Source organism: Schistocerca cancellata, chromosome 9 (assembly GCF_023864275.1).
Source record: "Schistocerca cancellata isolate TAMUIC-IGC-003103 chromosome 9, iqSchCanc2.1, whole genome shotgun sequence".
Lineage (NCBI taxonomy): Eukaryota > Metazoa > Arthropoda > Insecta > Orthoptera > Acrididae > Schistocerca > Schistocerca cancellata.
The window spans coordinates 38,998,351-39,020,416 of record NC_064634.1 but is presented as its reverse complement, the minus strand read 5'-3'; the positions used below and the strand labels follow the sequence as shown (position 1 = coordinate 39,020,416).

The 22,066-nt window shown below is 45.9% G+C and overlaps 1 protein-coding gene across 1 annotated transcript in view; it reads right to left on the bottom strand.

Annotated features, from left to right (window-relative positions):
• Positions 1 to 367: 367 nt before the first annotated feature.
• Positions 368 to 22,066, bottom strand: part of LOC126101017 (fibroin heavy chain-like) — an 84,804-nt gene continuing 63,105 nt past the window's right edge. The window contains exons 3-4 of the mRNA XM_049911684.1: positions 11,337 to 11,598; positions 368 to 4,214 (exon numbers count right to left, since the gene is read on the bottom strand). Coding sequence (XP_049767641.1) covers positions 2,060 to 4,214; positions 11,337 to 11,598 — 2,417 coding nt within the window. The 3' untranslated portion in view covers positions 368 to 2,059. The remainder of the gene's footprint in view (positions 4,215 to 11,336; positions 11,599 to 22,066) is intronic.

Here is a 22,066-nt window from a genome sequence, read left to right as displayed (position 1 = left end):
TGTAATTTTATTGTCCTAAGGTAGTCACAAAGTTAGCGAGTAGAGCATTTTCAATTGTAGGGACTGAGGTACATGAAAAGCTTTCATGGAAGTATCAGGTCCAAGTTCTTGTCGCAGAAACTGAATGCTACGTTTTTCTGAATCATTTCCATTCTATCATATACTACAAAGCGAGGGCTTGTTTACTTTCCTCATTTTTGTTTGTATGTTGGTGTAGAGATGGTACTAGACGATTGCTGAGTGATTTTAAGGAGTATCAAATAACCGGCTTCGTAGACAGACCAACATAAGGCGTACGGAAAACATTAAATGAAGCCTTAAGTATGAGGAAACGTGGATGGTTGATGCTGGAGACAGAAAACACAAATACAGTTTTATGTAAATGTTTTATTGAACACTTGCGTTACAAAAAACACCATGAAATATTCCTAATCTAATGAGTATTGCTGCATTATCACAGATTTGTACATAACACACAACATATTTCATGATAATGTAACGCCTTGTACAATCGATAGTTTACATGAAGGGATCATCCTACTTTTTTATATTTTTGTGCATTTGCTACAAGTTTTTTTAATAAAATGTAACAAAAATTCACAGCGATATTTATAAAAGAACTTAACTCTTTGTTTCTTCTATATTTTTTTCGGCGACCGAATCGTGTTTGATGCGACGCGCCGTTTTGTTGTTACATGAACACATTGTTAAGACATAAATGTCGTCACAAGTCCGTGTACTTTGCTAGTGTCGTCAGTAAGTGGTTCTCGTAGTCATACGGTAGTCCGAAAAACATTGCTAGGTCGTCATACTACAACAGAATCAGTCTCAATACAAAAACAAGATTCACACAATCCCTCACACATTACCACTTCAAAACTTCCTGTTACACGTTATGGATCTCGTAAATCTTAAATGCTGTGCAAAGAACGGAATCTCTAATCTAAGGTTCTGTTAAAATAAATGACTATGCAACTCCTTCGAAAGGGACATCTACAAAACACTAATTCAAACACCTAAGTTTCAATGTAAAACCATTCAAACTCAGTGTTACTATAGCCTAGCTGCTGTGAGTAAATAATGGTGATCTCGAGAGATTATCCACAAGAATTCACGCCACACAGTTTCTTCTTCAATAAAAACACTTTACCTGATAGACGTGCATAGGCTGTACAGGCTTTATGTTACATCAGGCCCTGTGACCACACAGTATCTACCAAGTCTACGAAAGGACCGTAAGATAAGTACACTACATTTCGTAGATACCGCATTGTTAATATTAGCATTACATAGTTTAGAATGAAAGGTCTATTTCGTAGAAAGATATGTAGGTTTTATAAGGGGAAAATAAAAAGATCTGGCAAAAAAGTAACAAAAGGATTAAGTGAGCGAGTTACTTTTCCAGTGTCTTTCTCGAGAGCCTGAGCTGTACAGAAAGGGAAGTGTAGGAGAAGAAGCAGTAAAGAGCACCTGGACAAATATACACAGTAATTACGACACAACCAGCGCATACGTAATAGATACGAGCTTAGTGATAAGTATTTTTTGCAGAACCCGGAAGAAAATAAACACAGAGAGAAGAGAACACCACTTCATGTCACTATATCTCGTTTGTTAGTGTTATCAAACGTCCACTGACACAAACTTGATCTCACATTGGTCCCTGAGAAGATCAGGTGGAAGTAAATGAAAGAATAGGGTTATAAATTGTAGTGTTACGATTATTTTAGTATTCCAGGGTATTATGTAGTGGTCGAACGGATTTTCATGGCACAATCCAAAATTTCATACCTATATGCAGAGGTCATCTTCAGCGGAGCTGAGGATGGGATGGCAGGGGGTTTTCGGTTTGATTCACCGTACGGTAGTACATAGCTGCAATGTACAGTAGACATGCAGTCTCTTGCTACTTTTACCCTTAATATTGTCATACCCAAACGGGGACGAAACATTTGGTTTCTGAAGAAATTTCATTCGATCACAGCGCAATAGCCTGAAAACTTCCGTAATTGCAGAACAGAGTTAGTTAGTGCGTTAATTTTGTGAGAGCGTTGACCTTTCACCGGCGCTTCTGCGTGTCTATAATGTAGCCGAACTTGTGCGAGTTCTCTGGCGGTAGGTACTTGCGCGCCACCAACCTCGGACCCGAGCCGACGCCGGCGACTATCCTGGAGACGGGCGACTGCGCCAGCGCCACCGCGGCAGGCGTCTGCGGTTGCGCAGTGGCGGCAGCCCCAGCCTGCGCGTGCGCCGTAGCCGCCGCCGCAGCGGTGACGTCAGCGGCGCCGCTGTCTTCGACGCCGGTCACGACGAAGCCTTCTGCGCCGTGCGACTTGTACCGGAAGGTCCGCTTCGCGCCGCCGGGCGTCCTGTACGAGTAACTGCCGCGTACGTTGCCCCTGGCGTCGGCGCTCTCCGCCTTGCTGCTGCTGTCCGTCTCGTAGCTGTACGAGTAGCTGGCGTCGCCCCCGGCGTCGGCGGCGTCTTCTCCAGAAGCAGACGCGCGAGCGTCGGCCGCCTTCGGAGCGGTTTCGACTGGCAGACCGGCGCCGGGCACCGGCGCCAGGGGCTGCGGCAGGTGCGCGCCCTTGGCGACGAAGCCCTTCCCGGCGCCCGCCTCGTACTCGACGCTGCGCCGCTGGCCATCGTCCTTGGCCACGAACGAGAACCTGCCCCTCACGTTGTTGTGGGCGTCGCCCGTCTCCTCCCTGCTCTGGTCCGGAGTGCTGTACGAGAAGCTGTAGCCTCCCGCGCCGGCGCCGCTCTGCGACGAATACGGCGCCGCCGCCGGTGCTGCCGCCTCTTCGGCCGCTCCAGAATACGCCAGCGAGCCCGCTGCCGCTCCACTGCCCGGGAGGTGCGAACCCCTCGCGACGAAGCCCGTCGCCGCTCCGGCCTCGTATTCCACAGTCCGGCTCTTGCTGTCGTCCTTGGCCACGAAGGAGTAGCTCCCGCGGACGTTGTTGCCAGCGTCTGCCGACTCCTGCCTGCTGTGGTCGCCCGTGCTGTACGAGAACGAGTACGACCCGTCAGAAGCGGTGGCGCCACCGCCGTGCGCAGAGTACGCTTCGCTACCTGGCGACGACGCAGGTGAGGCGCTGGCGACTGAGGGCAGGTGAGCCCCACGTGCCAGGAACCCAGTCGCGGCTCCAGCGCTGTAGTCGACGTGGTGGGCCTTTCCGTCGTCCTTGGCCGTAAACGAGTAGCTTCCCCTGACGTTCCCAGCCGCGTCACCCTGCTCGTCCCTGCTCTGGTCGGCAGTAGAGTAGCTGAACGAGTAGCCGGAAGATGCCGCCGGTGAGCAGCTGGCGCAGTACGTCGTCAAAGCGTCGCCGACAGACGGCGGCACCGGAAGGTGCGCTCCCTTGGCGACGAATCCCTTCTCGGCACCAGCTTCGTAGTCCACGTGCCGCGAGACACCGTCACTAGCCACGAAAGAGAAGCGACCGCGTACGTTGCCCGCCGCGTCGGAGGACTCCTGCCTCGAGTGCGTGCCGGCGTCGTAGGAGAACTCGTACGAGGCGTCGCCCGGCGCCTCCGCTTCGGCAGCCTCTGCTCCGGTGGCAGAGTACGCGGAAACGACCGCGGGAGCCACGGCGGAAGGCAGCGGCGGCGCTACGGGCAGGTGATCGCCGGACGCCACGAAACCTGTGGCGGCGCCGGCGCTGTATTCCACCTTCCTGGTGACGCCGTCGTCTTTACTCCTGAAGGAATAGCTGCCGCGGACGTTGTTCTCGGCGTCGGCCGTCTCCTGCCTGCTCTGCTCGTCGGTGCTGAAGGAGAACGAGTAGGAGCCGTCGGGATGGACTGCGCTCTTGACGTCTGCCGGAGGCCCGCTGTAGGGGGCCGGCGCTACTGGAGCCGAGTAGGCGACCACTGGGACGGCGGGCGCCGCGGCGACAAGGGGGACGGGGTAGCCCGCGATGGTGGCCAGCGTGGGCGCCACGGGCAGGTGGTTGCCGCGGGCTACGAAGCCCGTCTCGGCTCCCGCCTCGTAGTCGATCCTGCGCGTGGCGGCTTCCCCCTTGGCGCGGAACGTGTAGCTGCCGCGCACCTTATTGGCGGCGTCGGCGGCTTCTTGCCGGCTGTGGTCGTCCGCGCTGTAGCTGAAGCTGTAGCCGCCTGTTCCAGCTGGCGAGCCCACGACGCCGGAGCCTGCTGGGCTGCCGCCCTCCGCCTCATCGGACTTGGCCGCTCCTGACGTCACCACGAATCTAAACCCGAAGACACGTATAAGCAACGTGGGCAAATTGGAGCACGAAACAAGTTCTGAAAATTACCATTTTGTTATTCTCAGTTGTACATAAAAGTTGATTTGGAGAACATGCGCAACTGAGGATCATATTAGCTGAGTTAAAACAGCAGCTTCAATTGTACACTACTGGCCATTAAAATTGCTACACCACGAAGATGACGTGCTGCGGACACGAAATTTAACCGACAGGAAGAAGATACTGTGATATTCAAATGATTAGTTTTTTCAGAGGATTCACACAAAGTTGGCGCCGATGCTGACACCTACAACGTGCTGATAGGAGGAAGGTTTCCAACCGATTCCTCGTACACAAACAGCAGTTGACAGGCGTTGCCTGGTGAAACGTTGTTGTGATGCCTCGGATAAGGGGGAGAAATGCGTACCATCACGTTTCTGACTTTGATAAAGGTCGGATTGTAGCCTACCGCGGTTGCGGTGTATCGTATCGCGACATTGCTGCTCGCGTTGGTCGAGATCCAATGACTGTTAGCACAATATGGAATCGGTGGGTTCAGGAGGGTAATACGGAACGCCGTGCTGGATCCCAACGGCCTCGTATCACTAGCAGTCGAGATACCAGGCATCATTTCGACAGGGCTGTAACGGATAGTGCAGCCACGTCTCGATCCCTGAGTCAACAGATGGGGACGTTTGCAAGACAACAACCATCTTCACGAACGGTTCGACGACGTTTGCAGCAGCATGGACTATCAGCTCGGAGACCTGGCTGCGGTTACCCTTGACGCTGCATCACAGACAGGAGCGCCTGCGCTGGTGTACTCGACGACGAACTTTGGGTGCACGAATGGCAAAACGTCATTTTGAATCCAGGTTCTGTTACAGCGTCGTGATGGTCGCATCTGTGTTTGGTGACATCGCGATGAACGCACATTGAAAGTGTGTATTCGTCATCGCCATACTGCCGTATCACCCGGCGTGATGGAATGGGGTGCCATTGGTTACACGTCTCGGTCATCTCTTGTTCGCATTGACGGCACTTTGAACAGTGGATGTTACATTTCAGATGTGTTACGACCCGTGGCTCTACCCTTCACTCGATCCCTGGGGAACCCTACATTTCAGCAGGATAATCCACGATACGCCAGTCACTTACTCCTGATGAACTGTGGTTTCGTATTGAAGCTGCATGGGCAGCTGTACCTGTACACGTCATCCAAGCTCTGTTTGACTCAATGCCCAGGCGTATCAAGACCGTTATTACGGACAGAAGTGGTTGTTCTGGGTACTGATTTCTCAGGATCTAAGCACCCAAATTGCGTGAAAATGTAATCACATGTCAGTTCTAGTATAATATATTTGGCCAATGAATACCCGTTTATCATCTGCATTTCTTCTTGGTGTAGCAATTTTAATGGCCAGTAGTGTAAATAATGTATCGTTTACTGCAGAACTAATATCGGAGGCTTCTAGCTCCATCATCAAGTACCACCCAATACTTTATTAAGTCAAGCGTATGTTTGATCCCTTGTGAATGACTGTCCCACCTGTCACAAACTTATGACTTAACAAATAATTTAACGGCTCCTGATGATGAAGTTTTGAGCCTCCTAAACACATCGTACATTAAAAGACGCGTTATCTACACCTTTTAATTCAATTAATACTCTAGTGGCATGAAAAAGAGGCAGTGACTGAGAAGGGAGTGAGACGGGGTTCTGGCCTATCCCCGATGTTATTTAGTCTGTACTTTGAACAAGCAGCAAACGAAACCAACGGAAGCCTAAATTTTGGAGAAGAAATTGAAGTTCAGTGAGAAGAGAGAGACAGGAAAGAACTTACACAAGCTACTGAACGAAATTGGCAGTGTCTTGAATGGTTGACGTAAGACGAACATCAATAAAATCAAAAGAAGGATAATGGAATGTAGCTAAATCAAACCAGTTGATGCAGAGGGAATTAAATCAGGAAACTAGACACTTAAAGTAGTAGATGAGTTTTGTTATTTGGGCAGCAAAATAACTGGTGACGTTCAAAGTAGGGAGAATATAGAATGTGGACTGGCAATGCAAGAAAAGCGTTTCTCGAGAAGAGGAACTTGTTAATATCAAATATAGATTTAAGTGTTAGGAAATAGGAACTCCTTTCTGAAAGCATTTGTCTGCATTGTAGCCATGTTTGGAAGTGAACCATGGGCGATAAACAATCCAGACAAGAAGAAATTAGTAGCTTTTGAAGTTTAGTGCTTGAGAAGACTGCTAAAGATCAGATGGAAAGATCACATAACTAATGAGGAGGTACTGAATAGAACTGAGGAGAAAAGAACTTGTGGCACAATTCGACTCGAAGAAGGGATCGGTCGATACGACACATCCTGAGACATCAATGGATCACCAGTTTAGTATTGGAGGGAAGTGGGGGGCGCAGGAGGAGACCAAGAGATGAATACAGTAAGCGGATTCAGATTGGGTATGTTGCAGTAATTATTCAGAGATGAAGAGGCTTGCACAGGATAGAGTAGCATGGAGACATGCATGAAACCAGTCTTCAGACTACAACAACAAATAGACTACTCAAATCTCTTGATCACAATTGGTGGACCTCGTAATCTCGTCAAAATGTCTGAAACGATTGAAAAATTTCACACACAAACGGGACTAAAAAGCAGAAAATAACTACTTAATAACATTGTCATAGCAAACTTCTTAAAAACGAACAAAAGTTTAAAAATTACGCCGTGTAAAATTTTGCTTCCGCCGTTTGCCGATAGGTGGCGACAACGGTAAGTAGCGGTCGAAAGAAACAGATCACAAAGGTCAGGCAGTTAACTTGGACCTCGGTCAACATAACCTCATTCAAACATCAGTCGGTTTGTGTCTGCATCATAAAGTTGTTCTTGATTGAAAATGTCAGTTTACCAGCCTAATTCTCGTAATTAGCGGGATGTGTTACTGTTTTGTTTCAATATGAAGAAAACAACGGCTGAGTCTCAGCGAATGCTCTCAATTACGTATGGTAAGGGCGCTATTAGTGAAAGAACGTGTCGTGAGTGGTTTCAACGCTTTACGAACGGTGACTTTAACGTCGTAGACCGGCGTAGTGGTGGAAGAGAGAATGTTTTCGAAGATGCAGAATTGGAGACATTGCTGAGTGGAGAGTCGCGTCAAACTCAAGGCGAATTGGCACGATTAGTGGGAGTGACACAGCAACCCCTTTCAAAACGTCTCAATACTATGGGCATGATTAAGAAAGAAGGAACTTGGGTCCCGTGTGAGCTGAAACCAAGAGACGTTGAACGGCGTCTGTGTGTTAGTGAACAGTTGCTTCACAGGCTAAAACGGAAGGGATTTCTTCATCGCATTCTGACCGGGGACGAAAAATGGGTTCATCACGAAATGCAAAATGTCATGGGGATATCCCGGTCATGCTTCCACGTCGACGGCCAAACCGAATATTCACGGCTCCAAGATTTGGTGGGACGAGCTCGGCATCGTGTATTATGAGGTGTCAAAACCAAGGTGCTCGTTATCTAACGCAATTAATGCGTTTGAGCAGAGCATTAAAAGACAAACGGCCACAGCAGAGAAAGAGGCACGATAAAGTGATTTTGCAGCACGACAACGCTCGATCCCATGTTTCAAAAGAGGTCAAAAAGTACTTGGAAACGTTAAAATGGGAAGTACTACTCCACCCGCTGTATTCTCCAGACATTGCTCCCTCAGACTATCACATGTTTAGATCAATGGCGCAAGGCCTGGCTGACCAACACTTCCGAACTCGTGATGAAGTGACAAATTGGATCGATTTGTGGATCGCTTCAAAAGATGAAAAATTTTTTTCTACACGGAATTCGTACACTGCCCGAAAGATGGGAGAAAGTAGTGGCCAGCGATGGAAAATACTTTGAATGATACATGTGTAGCCAATTTGTTTCATTAAAGCCTCAAATGTTGGGGAAAAAACGGCGGAAGCAAAGTTGTACAGCTTGTACTTTCTCCTAGCCTCTTACAGATTCCTAACTCCGTACAGAGAGCACTGAAAATTTGTGCTTGTGAACTTTCAATATCTATGACAATGCTTCTAAAATTTAAAACGAAAAACCTTTGGCCCATGTGGTAGTAAGGAGTGTAGAGACTATCTATTGTCGATAAAAATCACAGAACAGTTTGTATAATTTCCAGTGCATTAAAATTGTTAGTGATTTAGGTGAACGATTCACGCATCAAATATTTATTGCTTGTACCTACGTTTTAAATATTACAAGTATTGTCGTAGCCATTAACAATTTACAGGCACAAAGTTTCAGAACTACATTCACGGAAAAAATTGCAACATGAAAAAATAATTAATGTAGGGTAATGAAATTTTAGAAATATATTTGTCTAGGTAATATATTTGAGTGATTAACGTGCATTATCACAGGTTAATGTAAGCGCGAGATAAGCCATTGCAAATGTGAAACGCTAATACATTAATAACTTGTTAGCCACCAGAAGTTTGTATGCAAGCATGCAAACGTGCTTTCATTGAGTGACACAGGTGCCGGATGTCAGTTTGTGGGACCGAGTTTCATGCCGGCTACACTTTGTCGGACAATACAGAGACGGTCAGTACTGTATGTGGCTGACGCTGGGGTTGTTCGTCCGATGTCCCAAACGTGCTCGATTGGAGATAGAACTGGTGACTGAGCAGGCCAAGGCTACATGTCGACACTCTGTAGAGCATGTTGGGTTACAACAGTGAGCTTTAACCTGTTGAAAACATCCTCTGGAATACTGTTCAGTCTGCAGCTCGTGGTCGTGCGGCAGCGTTCTCGCTTCCCACGCCCAGGTTCCCGGGTTCGATTCCCGGCGCGGTCAGGGATTTTCTCTGCCTCGTGATGACTGGGTGTTGTGTGATGTCCTTAGGTTAGTTAGGTTTAAGTAGTTCTAAGTTCTATGGGACTGATGACCATAGATGTTATGTCCCATAGTGCTCAGAGCCATTTGAACCATTTTTTGAATACTGTTCATGAATGGCAGCACAACAGGTCGAATCACCAAACCGACCTACAAATTTACAGTCAGGGTTCGCAGGATAATCACTAGAGTCCTCCTGCTGTCATACGAAATCGCATCTCAGACCATAGCTCCAAGACCGTAACTCCAGTTGTACGTCCAGTGTGGGTAGCACACAGACAGGTTGGTTGCAGGCCGTAACCGGCCTCCTTCTAACCAACACATTGGCACCGAAACAATACCTGCTTTCATCAGAAAATACAACAGACCTCCAGCCTGCCCTCCAATGACTTCTCGCTTGACACCACCGGAATGGCGGTGGGTAGGGGTCAGTGGAATGCATGGCAAAGGCCGTCTGACCGGAGCTATCCTTGAAGTAACCGATTTGTAAGCGTTCGTTGTGCCACGTTGTGCCAACTGCTGCTCAAATTTCTGCTGCAGATGCCGTTCGATGTGCTACAATCCACCGCTGAACAAGGTGGTCTTCCCTCTCGGTAGTGCCACACGGCCGTCCGGAAGCCAGTCTTCTGGCGAACGTACATCATCGTGACCACTGCTGTCTGCAATCATGCACAGTGGCTACATCCTACCAAGTCTGTCTGCAGTATCCCAGAAGGAACATGCGGCTTCTCGTAACCGTATTACGAGACCTCGTTCAAAATCCGTAGCGAGGTGTTAGAGACGGCATTTTTGCCGCCTTAAAGGCATTGTTGACTAACATCAGCTCACCTCGTCCAACCTCAACGGTAGGTAACTCTCAACACCAATAGAACGAGTATTTAAAGCAAACCTGATATGAATTATCATAGTGGCGCAATAAGCGCCACTCTTACGGGACTGGCGCGAAATCTGAATACACATCATCTTCCAGATAAACACGCGTACCAACTTTCGTTTAAATCGCATAACTCGCTCTCGATACTGCGATTTCTTCCCTTTCTGTATGGGATTAGGAATCTCTGTGGGGCTAGGGGACATTATTTTGTATTTTTAGTCCGTTTTGAAAACGTGTTATATTAAAAAGCTCATTACTTCAATAATTTTTATTTTTTGCTTTTAGAGAAATCAAACATTTGACTCTTTTTTTTTTTCAACTGTGACAAAGTGTTGTTCAGACAGCCTGAATTACAAGTGGAACAGACTTTAATATGGATCTCTTTATGCGCAAAATAGGTAAGTCTTGAAGAGAGGAACTTTTTGACACTTCATTTACATAACCAGCAGGATCTGTTCGTGAAATATTTCGATTTGTCCTCGGATATCTAAGTTTTTATTAATTGCGCTGAAATACTTTCAAGGGCTTCAATTTTTTTTTTCAAAACTAGACCTCACGCAAGTCAATTATGCAGCATATTTGACCATTTCCGACTCTTAGTTTGACTATAAAAATTCTGACAGCGATCCACTGTGTAATTTCTAGGGAGCGTTCTTTTCGTTGTGCTCAGACATTTGATCAAAAGAAGTGAAAGAAAGTGTTGTATATTGAGCCAGAGAGGAGATGTTTACCAAGGAATATCGCCAAACAACACTACGTTTCGAGAAGTTATTTTATTTTGACAACCAGTTTCGTCATCTCAATAATGCTATCTTCAGGCGCCAAACGCACGTCATGTATAGACAACTAGATGTAACGATACTAACGTACTGGTGCCATTAGTATCTGAATACTGTGAATTCGTTAGTCGAGTGTTTCCTACGAAGACTTGACTAGTACCGATACAGCAGATTGTCTATACATGAAATGCTTATAGGCACTGAAGGTGGCATTATTGAGAAGCGGAACCTGGTTGTCAAAATAAAATTAAATAACTTCAGATGGTTCAAATGGCTCTGAGGACTATGGGACTCAACATCTGAGGTCATCAGTCCCCTAGAACTTAGAACTACTTAAACCTAACTAACCTAAGGACATCACACACATCTATGCCCGGGGCAGGATTCGAACCTGCGACCGTATCAGTCACGCGCTTCCGGAATGAAGCGTCTAGAACCGCTCGGCCACAGCGACCGGATTTAAATAACTTCCCAAAACGTATGGCTGTCCGGCGAGTTTCCCGGGTAAATATTTGACCAGCCGCTGTCTCGCAGCCTCAGTGGAGCAACAGAGAGAGGAGTGGGGTGCTCACCCGGTGCCCTCCCCCGCGACGTAGCTGAGGCCGTGGCTGCCGCCCCTGGGGCTGGAGTAGGAGTAGCGGCCGCGCACGTTGCCGCGCCGGTCGGCCGCCTCGGTGCGCTTGTACGAGTCCGTGTCGATGGAGAAGCTGTACGAGGCGTCCGCGTTGGCGTCGTAGTCGGCGTCCACGTGGGCGGCGTCGCCTGGGCCGGCCGTGTCCAGCCGAGGCGTGGCGACTGCGGCGCCGCCCGCGGCCGATCCCGACACTGCACTGCCTGCAAAGAAACAGCCGCGTTCGCTTGCGTGGTATATAAGGGGTCTCACACACTTGGAAAGGAGTCCAAATGTACTGGATAAACAACACCTACTAAATACAAGCACGTAGGGCTTTCAAATGATAGAGCACAGCAATCAGTCGTCCTTTTCTTCCAGGTTTTATTCGGCAAATCTATATTTCGGCTGGTGCCTAGCCATTATCAGTGTACCATTATGTAGTACCAATGCATGTTCTAATACGTCACTGTTCAGGGGACTGACGTAAGAACATGCATTGGTACCATAAAATGGTGCATTTATAATGGCTGGGCACTAGCCGAAACCTCGTTTTGCCGAATGAAATCTGCAAGAAAAGACAACTGACTGCTGTGCTCTATCATTTCAAAGTCATATCACAGTCGCTGAGTGCGCCCACGCTCCTAATGGAAGGTAACCTGATGTACGTAAGGGATTTCGAACAGCGGCCCTTACAAAGAAAGAAATGCATTGCTTACTATTATTACAACGCTTTTATTACAACACCCGAAACGACGGAAAAAACTGTCCAAGTCCGAGTAGGACCCGCAAATTGAGGTTTCTGAACGAACTTAATTATATTCATCCCGGGAATCGAGAATCTCAAGCATTTTTCCTGATACCGATACCAATAGTGGCATGATACTGGTCCCAGGAATTCCAAGACTGTATCCAAATCACTAAAGTAGTTCTTGAGACTAGCCCGGACATACTAAAACAAGAAGGCAGGCGATTTCAATATATATATATATATATATATATATATATATATATATATATATATATATATATATATATATATATATATATAATGTAGAGAGGGACGATTTCATAAAACATTTTTTTTATTTACTTAGTGAAATATGTCTAAAACTTACTTTTAATGTTTGCGTGCAATAATGTTAGTGTTTGACCTACGATGAACGCAGAGTATGTTCAGAGAGCAAAAAGATAGTTTTTGTGAAGTAGTTAGTTTAACGAGTTTCAGATTTCTTACTTTACTAGTACTGTGAAACTTTACTTCTTGCCGAATTCATGATTCTAGGTCAAGGAGAAATACCCAATAGAGTGGTTTTGCAAGTTTAAGAATGTGTGACACAAGTGGACGAATGTGTTCATTGCATACACTTAAAAGCTTAAATTTTTTACATAACCAAGGGACCGTAGATCTTAGTATGTGACATTAATTTGAACTTGATAAGACAATCGATTCGAGAGAAAAGAAGGGTCATAACAAACGAACAGATACAGACGGTCCAAAAATGACCAAAAAATTGTTTTCGTGTTATATGGTTACAAATTAACCAATTTCGGATATTTTAGTTTACTTACACTGTGTAACCACGTTTATTACAAAATTTCGTGACTCTATGTTAACGGGAGGCACCGCATAGGTTTTTATAAGTGAGTTTTCGAATATTAAAACATGTGACTTGAATATCCGTATCCTTTGATTATATTGACGTAGAACTTACAATTTTTACAATGCCAAGAGACCAGCGGTCTTAGAATGTGTCGTGAATTTGATGTTGGTACGTCTACCCGTTCCTGACAAAAAGCTTTCTTACCAGTCGGAGAGACAGACTGACAGAAAGACAGACAGACAGACAGACGAACAACAAAGAAATTCCGTAAGGGGGCCATTTTTACAGATTAAGGCATGAAACCCTAATAACGAAATTTTACTTGTTATCTGTATATAGTATATGTACGTGAGAAAATTTGTAGACTGTTTGGGATATACGGGATGCGAAATTTAGTGTACAGTGTCGCCACCTCTGCCAGCAACAATGGTACTACACCGGACCCGCAACGAGTCGAACTGAAATCAGAGGCGAACCACAGACTTGTGCCACTGTGGCAATGTAGACAGCCCGAAGCACATTTATGACACAGTTATCACACAGACAGGGCAAACAACAGCACTGATACAAGGGTAGAGGATATAAAGAAAGACATAAATTTGTGCAGTATAGTACATAACGTAGCAAACAGAATATCAACACTTCAAATATTATCAGAATCATGGGACACAAAACTTTGGAGATAAAAGACTAGGTGGGTTAGTGGATAGAGTAGTCTCATCAAGAAAGAATCACACACAAATGCAGCCAAACGAAACAAGTGCAGGCGGTAGCCGCAGAAGCAACCACAGGCGCTGTTGTGCCTGAAAGGATTCTTACGGGTTTCGCTTAGAAAGCGTGCGCGTTTACTCCGCCTGGCAGTGTTGAGGATGCGGACTCCACTGTTGATGGACTCAGATGTGAAGAAGACTATCTGAAGAGTCTAAAGGGGACTACTTTAATCTGCGCAGATTAAACTTACAAATATATCTAGCAGATTTAAGTGCCGGCCAAGGTGGCCCAGTGGTTCTAGGCGCTTCAGTCCGGAACCGCTCGACCGCTACGGTCACAGGTTCGAATCCTTCCTCGGGCATTGATGTGTGTGATGTCCTTAGGTTAGTTAGGTTTACGTAGTTCTACGTTCTAGGGGACTGATGACCTCAGATGTTAAGTCCAATAGTGCTCAGAGCCATTTTTAGATTTAAGTGTTGCCTTAGTTTGAGAACACAGTCTGATTTTTCACTGTATGGAAATATGTAGTTTGTTTAGTCATTATTATGAATCAGACTTTTAGAATAGAGCGGATATGATTTTGTGTGGACTGGAGCCTTCCCTAGTCACACAAATACGGTGTCGTTTTAGAGAAACCATCTACCGTATTTTCAGGTAGGTTACTGTGTGTCCCACGTTGCAGTAATAGCAACAAATTGAGGTTCTTTAAGTACAATAGATAAATATGGAGTTGTGTTGACTCGAGTATTTCCAAGTCATACCAGGACGGCTGGCGTGGTACCATCACTGCAGATAGTTACATGTAGTTGCGTTTATGGTAGAGGAAACACTTGAGGTACTTCCGAGACGGTCGTGTACCATATGTGCGTACATCTATTATCATAACTAGTTACGGTGTTACATTTCTTTGGTTTTCAGTTTTTGAGTTAGAATTCTCCTGTAATGATATATGTAAATGAAGAGTTCAGATTGAATGTTTCGTAGGGGAGAATTAAGATTAGTCTCCCCGTGTCCATGTCCCTGGGAATGGGCAAGTCGGTGGTAACACCCAAATGAGTAGCTATCGAAGCTAAGTAGACCAAGCGAGTGAAATTAATACATAGTTATAAAGCAAAAATCTGCACTATTACGTAACTATTGTTTCATTACGAATTATTTACAAGCTGCTTTAAATGTTCTAGATAAAATAAAGTAGAAACGAGCTTTTAAGACCGGACGGTATACATCATTTCATGCTGTATCATCTGTATGCAAGAGTTCATCAACTGCGAGTGGTGGAGTGCCAACCTCTTGGCAACTGATGACAAGATGTTTTCAATGAATAAAAGCTTTGGAGAACGTGCTGGCTAGGCCAGAAGTCAAACAGCCTCTGTACTGAGATCGTCAACCGTAATGGTAACATACGATGTGGCGTTATCTTGTTGAAAGATAGCGTCACGTTGACCTCAAAGATGCGGTCAAGCCACGTGCCTAGAAACGTCAGAAATGTAATGTCTGCTGTCAAAATCATACGTATGTCGTAGGCGACTGGGATGTGACGACTTTTGTTCCCCTCGGAGCCTCCACACACGTTGGCGTCCATCGTGTTTTTGCACGCAGAACTCGGCACTTCTGAAATTACGTGAAGTCTTTCAGTTGTATATCGATGCCAGTTAATGAAATTTAATCCCATTAATATTCTCGCTCGACAGGTTTACACCTTGCACGACAGACTACCAGACGGATTAAATTTACGTTACAACGCCCTCGACCATTAGTAAGACTCCATCATAGAAGAAACTAACCGAATACGAAAGTCTCATACTGAGAGCGGGTGACGATGTCAGAAACCGGCTGAATTCGTGATCAGCAGTGTCGTACACCCTGAATGCATTAGATGAAACAGGTGCATGAAAATAATTTACTATCACGATCTGGCAGCTTAGGAGTGGCGTATCTCATTCCTTGGCTGGGCGATCTCAGAAGCAGTAACACAACCGGTCCTCTACGAAAGCAGCGAAGCTCTCTCGCGTGCTTAGTACACACCTACGGATCAGAAGGAGCCAACTGCAACCGGAATGTGCCGGAAGGAGCGCTCGCTGTGTGAAACGAGAATCTGGTCCCAGTCTTTCAGCATAAATTTTGCGGTTGATGATAGTATGATGAAAGAAAAACTGTTATGTGTTCCTACAACGATCTCGACTCGATTCTTACGGATACTTTGGTTTTAAGACTTAAAGTGGCTGAAAAAAAGGTTGTCTTTGGTAATATACACGGACATACCATTTCAGAAACTTATGAAAAATTGTTTCGACCACTGTTACTACAAAGAGATGCACTTTTTTCTTTATAGACGATAACTGTATATTTTAACTACCAAGATCTTAGAACATCTGTGTTAAATTTTATGTGACTGCTGCACATTTGCATTAGATTGCTCCTTGAAGGCAAGATGCGTCAACTTTAGTAGTGAATTTTTCCGGAAAAATTAGCTGTGAACGTCTCTACCGATGTACTAAATATACAAAGGACACTAGCATTTTAAAAGGTTTCGGTTTCATATATAGCTCATTTCCCTCATTCATTCGTTACAAATGTGTGTGAATTCCTAAGGGTCCAAACTGCCGAGGTCATCGGTCCTCAGACTTACAAAAAATGTCTTCACTTAAAACTTCCGGGCAGATAGGCCGTGGTCGAAGTATAAAACTGTCTCCTGACGTTTCGTCTCCGACTGCGGGAGACATCCTCGGAGGTAAAACGGCGAACTGCCTCCGAGGATGTCTCCCGCAGTCGGAGATGAAACGTCAGGAGACAGTTTTATACTTCGACCACGGCCTATCAGCCCGGAAGTTTTAAGTGAAGACAATACAGGCCGTGAGAGCTTACATTGTATGATTACAAAAAATGGTTCAACTGGCTCTGAGCTCTATGGGAATTAACTTCTGAGATCATCAGTCCCCTAGAACTTAGAACTACTTAAACCTAACTAACGTAAGGACATCACACACATCCATGCCAGAGGCAGGATTCGAACCTGCGACCTTAGCGGTAGCGCGGTTCCAGACTGAAGCGCCTAGAATCGCTCGGCTCTTGTAACACTACTTAAACTAACTTATACTAAGAACAACACACACACCCATGCCAGAGGGAGGACTCAAACCTCCGACGGGAGGCCCATTCCAGCAATCATGGATCAGTGGAACGGAAAACAGCGTGCGTTAGCCATAAAAATGTTTTGTAAAACAATTATAGTTTGGTAGCGGCGTAGAGAGAGTTTCGACGTTTTTATAATTTAGGGCGTCATGATGCCGTTCCGTCCAAACACGCGATAAAATGTTGGATTAATAACTTTGAACAAGACGACAAAGAAGTGTGCGTTCTCCAGCGAACGTGACTGGAATGTCCCGGGTAAGTGTTCGCAGAAGTCATCATCTTGATTTAAAATTTCACCCGTACAAACTGCAGATGGTGCAACAGTTGAAGGGCAACGATTACCGGTTGCGATTAGGACTCTGTCAACAAATGATAACCAAAATAAACAAAAACGATGAATTTCTAAACAGGTTATGGATGTCAGATGAGGCACATTTTCATCTCACAAGTTATGTGAATAAACAGAACTACCGTTACTGGGCAAGCGCAAATCCTAATGACGTTCATGTGCGTCCTTTACGGCCGGCCGGAGTCCGGAGTGTCCGTGCGGTTCTAGGCGCTACAGTCTGGAACCGCGCGACGGCTACGGTCGCAGGTTCAAATCCTGCCTCGGGCATGGATGTGTGCGATGTCCTTAGGTTGGTTAGGTTTAAGTAGTTCTAAGTTACAGGGGACTGATGACCTCAGAAGTTAAGTCCCATAGTGCTCAGAGCCATCTGAACCATTTTTTTGCGTCCTTTACACGCTAGTAAAGTGACACTATGCTGTGGTGTTTCATCACATGGGATTATCGCACCGTATTTTTTCGAACTACGAACAGGGAAACACAAGAACTGCCAATGCCGATCGTTAGGTGGAGATGTTACGAACTTTCGTTACACCTGCATTGAACAACTTTCCAAACGTTCAAGAAGTCTGGTTTCGCCAGGACGGAGTGACATCACAAACTGCACGGTAATCAATGGCATATGTGCGAGAAATGTTTGGAAACCGTGTGATCTCACATTTCGGCCCCTATATAGCCAGATTTATCCGTTTGTGATTTTTTCATGTGGGACTACCTCAAGAGCAAAGTCTACACGACTCGACCAAAAACCCTGGATAAAACAGAGAATTCTGGATGCACTCACAGTATCCCAGGTGAGATGCTGCAGCGGTCAATGAAGAATCTCAACAGCATATTTCAGGATTGTATTCGAACAGGGAAAAAAAATTGAAATTTGTGGTAAGGTCTTATGGGACCAAACTGCTGAGGTCATCGGTGCCAAAGCATACACACTGCTTAACCTAATTTAACTAACTTACGCTAAGGACAACACACACACCCATGCCCAAGGGAGGACTCGAACCTCCGACGGGGTTAGCCGCGCGGACTGTGACAATGTGCCCCAGACCACGCGGCTATCCCCGCGGCATTCGTACAGAAGCACACCAAATAAAGGACGTGATTTTTTTTAATGCCATCAATGTTTCTTAAATGACAAAGCTGTAGGATTTCAATTACTATGAATGCAGTTTCTTTCCTTTATCAGGTCCAGTTTTATTCGATTGTGAAAACGTTCGTCGTTGTCTGTGTCACCCTATGTTAAGGGGGTAGGACGTCAAACGGGCCGATTTGGAGCAGGAGAGGCACCACAGGACATTTTAATTTCCACTGTCTATAGTTTTCCAACTAAATTCATAAAACTTTAACAGCATGACCAGGAAGGATTCAGGATTTATACTCATAGCAGTGGAAGCTCAAAAACGTAACAAAACACATTTTTTTACATGTGAAATTTCATCTTTTTTCATTTATTACTGGCTGCATTTGTTGCTATAGGTACACTTTTCTTCCTAAGTAAGAGAGATTCTTCGATGACTTTTGCACTGCATACAAACCATAGTTACAGGTGTATGAAACTCTAGAAGTTATTTAATTTATGAAAAAATGAATGAACTGTTACATTTTAAACTTCATGTTTAGAAAAAATTCAAGTATTATAGTTAAGTATCTCAATTTTTTCCACAGGTTTTTAATAGATTTGGAAAATTTTAGAGTTTCATACACCTGCAACTACTGTTTGTATGCTATGAAAAATTCATCGAAGAATCTCTCTTACTTAGGAAGAAAAGTGTACCTATAGCAACAAATGCAGCCAGTAATAAGTGAAAAAAATGATGAAATTTCACATGTAAAAAAAGGTATTTTGCTACGTTTTTGAATTTCCACTGCGATGAGTGTGAGTCCTCAATGCTTCCTGGTCATACTGACATAGTTTTATGAATTTATTTGTAAAAGTATGCCCGTATCTCGTGGTCGTGAGGTAGCGTTCTCGCTTACCACGCCCGGGTTCCCGGGTTCGATTCCCGGTGGGGTCAGGGATTTTCTCTGCCTCGTGATGGCTGGGTGTTGTGTGATGTCCTTAGGTTAGTTAGGTTTAAGTAGTTCTAAGTTCTAGGGGACTGATGACCGTAGATGTTAAGTCCCATAGTGCTCAGAGCCATTTTTTTGTAAAAGTATGGACAGTAGAAACTATAATGTCCTGTGGTGACTCTCCTGCTCCTAGTCGGCCCGTTTGACGTCCTACCCCACCTTAAATAGCACTCACACAACACTATGACAAAACGTCGAGCAAAGCATTCGATCTCGGATAGAAGTCTTACATCAGTCTGTGGAACAAGCACGAGGGCAATATGTCGTTACTTGCCAGATAAACACGGTGAATGAAATGAGAGAGGTGAGTGTCTTGCCTTGGGCACCTGCTTACCAGTTGGCTGTTCCTCGCGTAACTTCCGGAGCTGGACCTATTGCTGGCGGACTGGTCAGCAGAACCAGTTGGGCGCGTTACGTGTGGCCGGCGCCAGGTACCGTACGCTGACGCCGCCGCTGCCGGTGACAGGCCAGGCCTGCTAGAGATGCGCGCCGCTGCGAGGAAAGCGACCCACGACCAGTTTAGAGGAGCGACGCGGTCTCAGATCGCCCGCGGACACACACGGCGCGCGGACCGAGTGAGGTCCGACGGCAGTGAAAGCCGCCGGCAGATTACGTCCAGCGCAGCGGCGGTATGCGGACCATTCGTGCATGAACCTGTCCACTTTCGCTGTTAGCGCTCGGTCCTCCCCAAGGCAATCAGTAGCGTGAAATTACTCCCCTCCTAAACAGATTCTGCAGCACGAATTCACGACAAATCTCGTCACGACTGTGAAAACTTGTGTGATAGACCTTAATGTCTCGTTTCCAGCCGTTGGAAGCAGAGAAACGAGCCCAAGTTTTCTGCGGATCGAAAGCCACCACTTCGGCTGAATCTCACCATAGAGAATTGTTTGGGAACAGTTCTTAAGTCCAGTGTAAGGAAAACATAACTCCGCCATCAGGCTGAGAGAACCATGCGATGCTGACCGAACACCGTGTCGTCCTCTGCCTGCCGTCAGCTACATCTCGTCCAAGTATGCACTGAACGCTTGTTTTAATCAAAACAAGCGTTCAGTGGATAGTGCTGTGGAATGTGGAAAAAACAGCAAATTGGCGCTCATAGAAAGAAGAACAACACCAAAAATGCAAAAGGAGCGTAATATGTAAGAAACTGTCTACGCAACCTGGCACTGATGATGCCCTGCAGAAAATAAAGGCGAAACGCGTATGGCACTAAAATTGCGTTTTATTCAGTTGCTGTCAGACGGTACATAAGTGAAAATTATCAATATACCGTAGTATTACGCGCAACTGAGGAGGACAGGACCACAAAAGTTGAATTTGTCAGTTGTGTTTGACAAAAGAACGACTTGGTCCTCCAGGGATTTCCACTTGACTTCACAGAGCATTTCCGTACTGCTCGCGTGTTGACTGGAAATACCGGTATCAAATATAGCAGCACTCCTATGAGCTGCGTCTGTGTCTTCGTTTAACTCGACTTAGCAGGAATACCGAACACTCAGCAGCGTTGCAAATGTGGCAGTTCGACGTCCGCTCTCTGCTTTATCCACTACTGGCCATTAAAACTGCCACACTACGAAGATGACGTGGTACAGACGCGAAATTTAACCGACAGGAAGAAGATGCTGTGATATGCCAATGATTAGCTTTTCACAGCATTCACACAAGGTTGGCGCCGGTGGCGACACCTACAACGTGCTGACATGAGGAAAGTTTCCAACGGATTTCTCATACACAAACAGCAGTTGACCGGCGTTGCCTGGTGAAACGTTGTTGTGATGCCTCGTGTAAGGACGACAAATGCGTACCATCATGTTTCCGACTTTGGATAAAGGTCGGATTGTAGCCTATCGCGATTGCGGTTTACCGTATCGCGATGTTGCTGCTCCCGTTGGTCTAGATCCAATGACTGTTAGCAGAAAATGGAATCGGTGGGTGCAGGAGGGAAATACGGAACGCCGTGCTGGATCCCAACGGCCACGTATCTCTAGCAGTCCAGATCACAGGCATCTTATCCGCATGGCTGCAACGTATCGTGCTGCCACGTCTCGATCCCTGAGTCAACAGATGGGAACGTTTGCAAGACAACAACCATCTGCTCGAACAGTTCGACGAAGTTTGCAGCAGCATGGACTATCAGCTCGGAGACCATGGCTGCGGTTACCTTTGACTCTGCATCACAGACAGGAGCACCTCCGATGGTGTACTCAACGACGAGAACCTGGGTGCACGAATGGCATAACGTCATTTTTTTCGGATGAATCCAGATTCTGTTTACAGCATAACGATGGTCGCATTCGTGTTTGGCGACATCGCGGTGAACGCACATTGGAAGCATGTATTCGTCATCGCCATACTGGCGTATCACCCGGCGTGATGGTATGCTGTGATATGCAAATGATTAGCTTTTCAGAGCATTCATACAAGGCTGGCGCGGGTGGCGACACCTACAACGTGCTGACATGAGGAAAGTTTCCAACCGATTTCTCATACACAAACATTGGTTACACGTCTCGGTCACCTCTTGTTGGCACTGACGGCACTTTGAACAGTGGACGTTACATTTCAGATGTGTTACGATCCATGGCTCTACCCTTCATTCGATCCCTGCAAAACCCTACATTTCAGCAGGATAATGCACGACAGTATGTTGTTGGTACTGTACGGGCCTTCCTGGATACAAAAAATGTTCGACTGCTGCCCTGGCCAGCACATTCTCCAGATCCCTCACCAATTGAAAAAGTCTGGTCAATGGTGACAGTGCAACTGGCTCGTCACAACACGCCAGTCACTACTCTTGATGAAGTGTGGTATCGTGTCGAAGCTGCA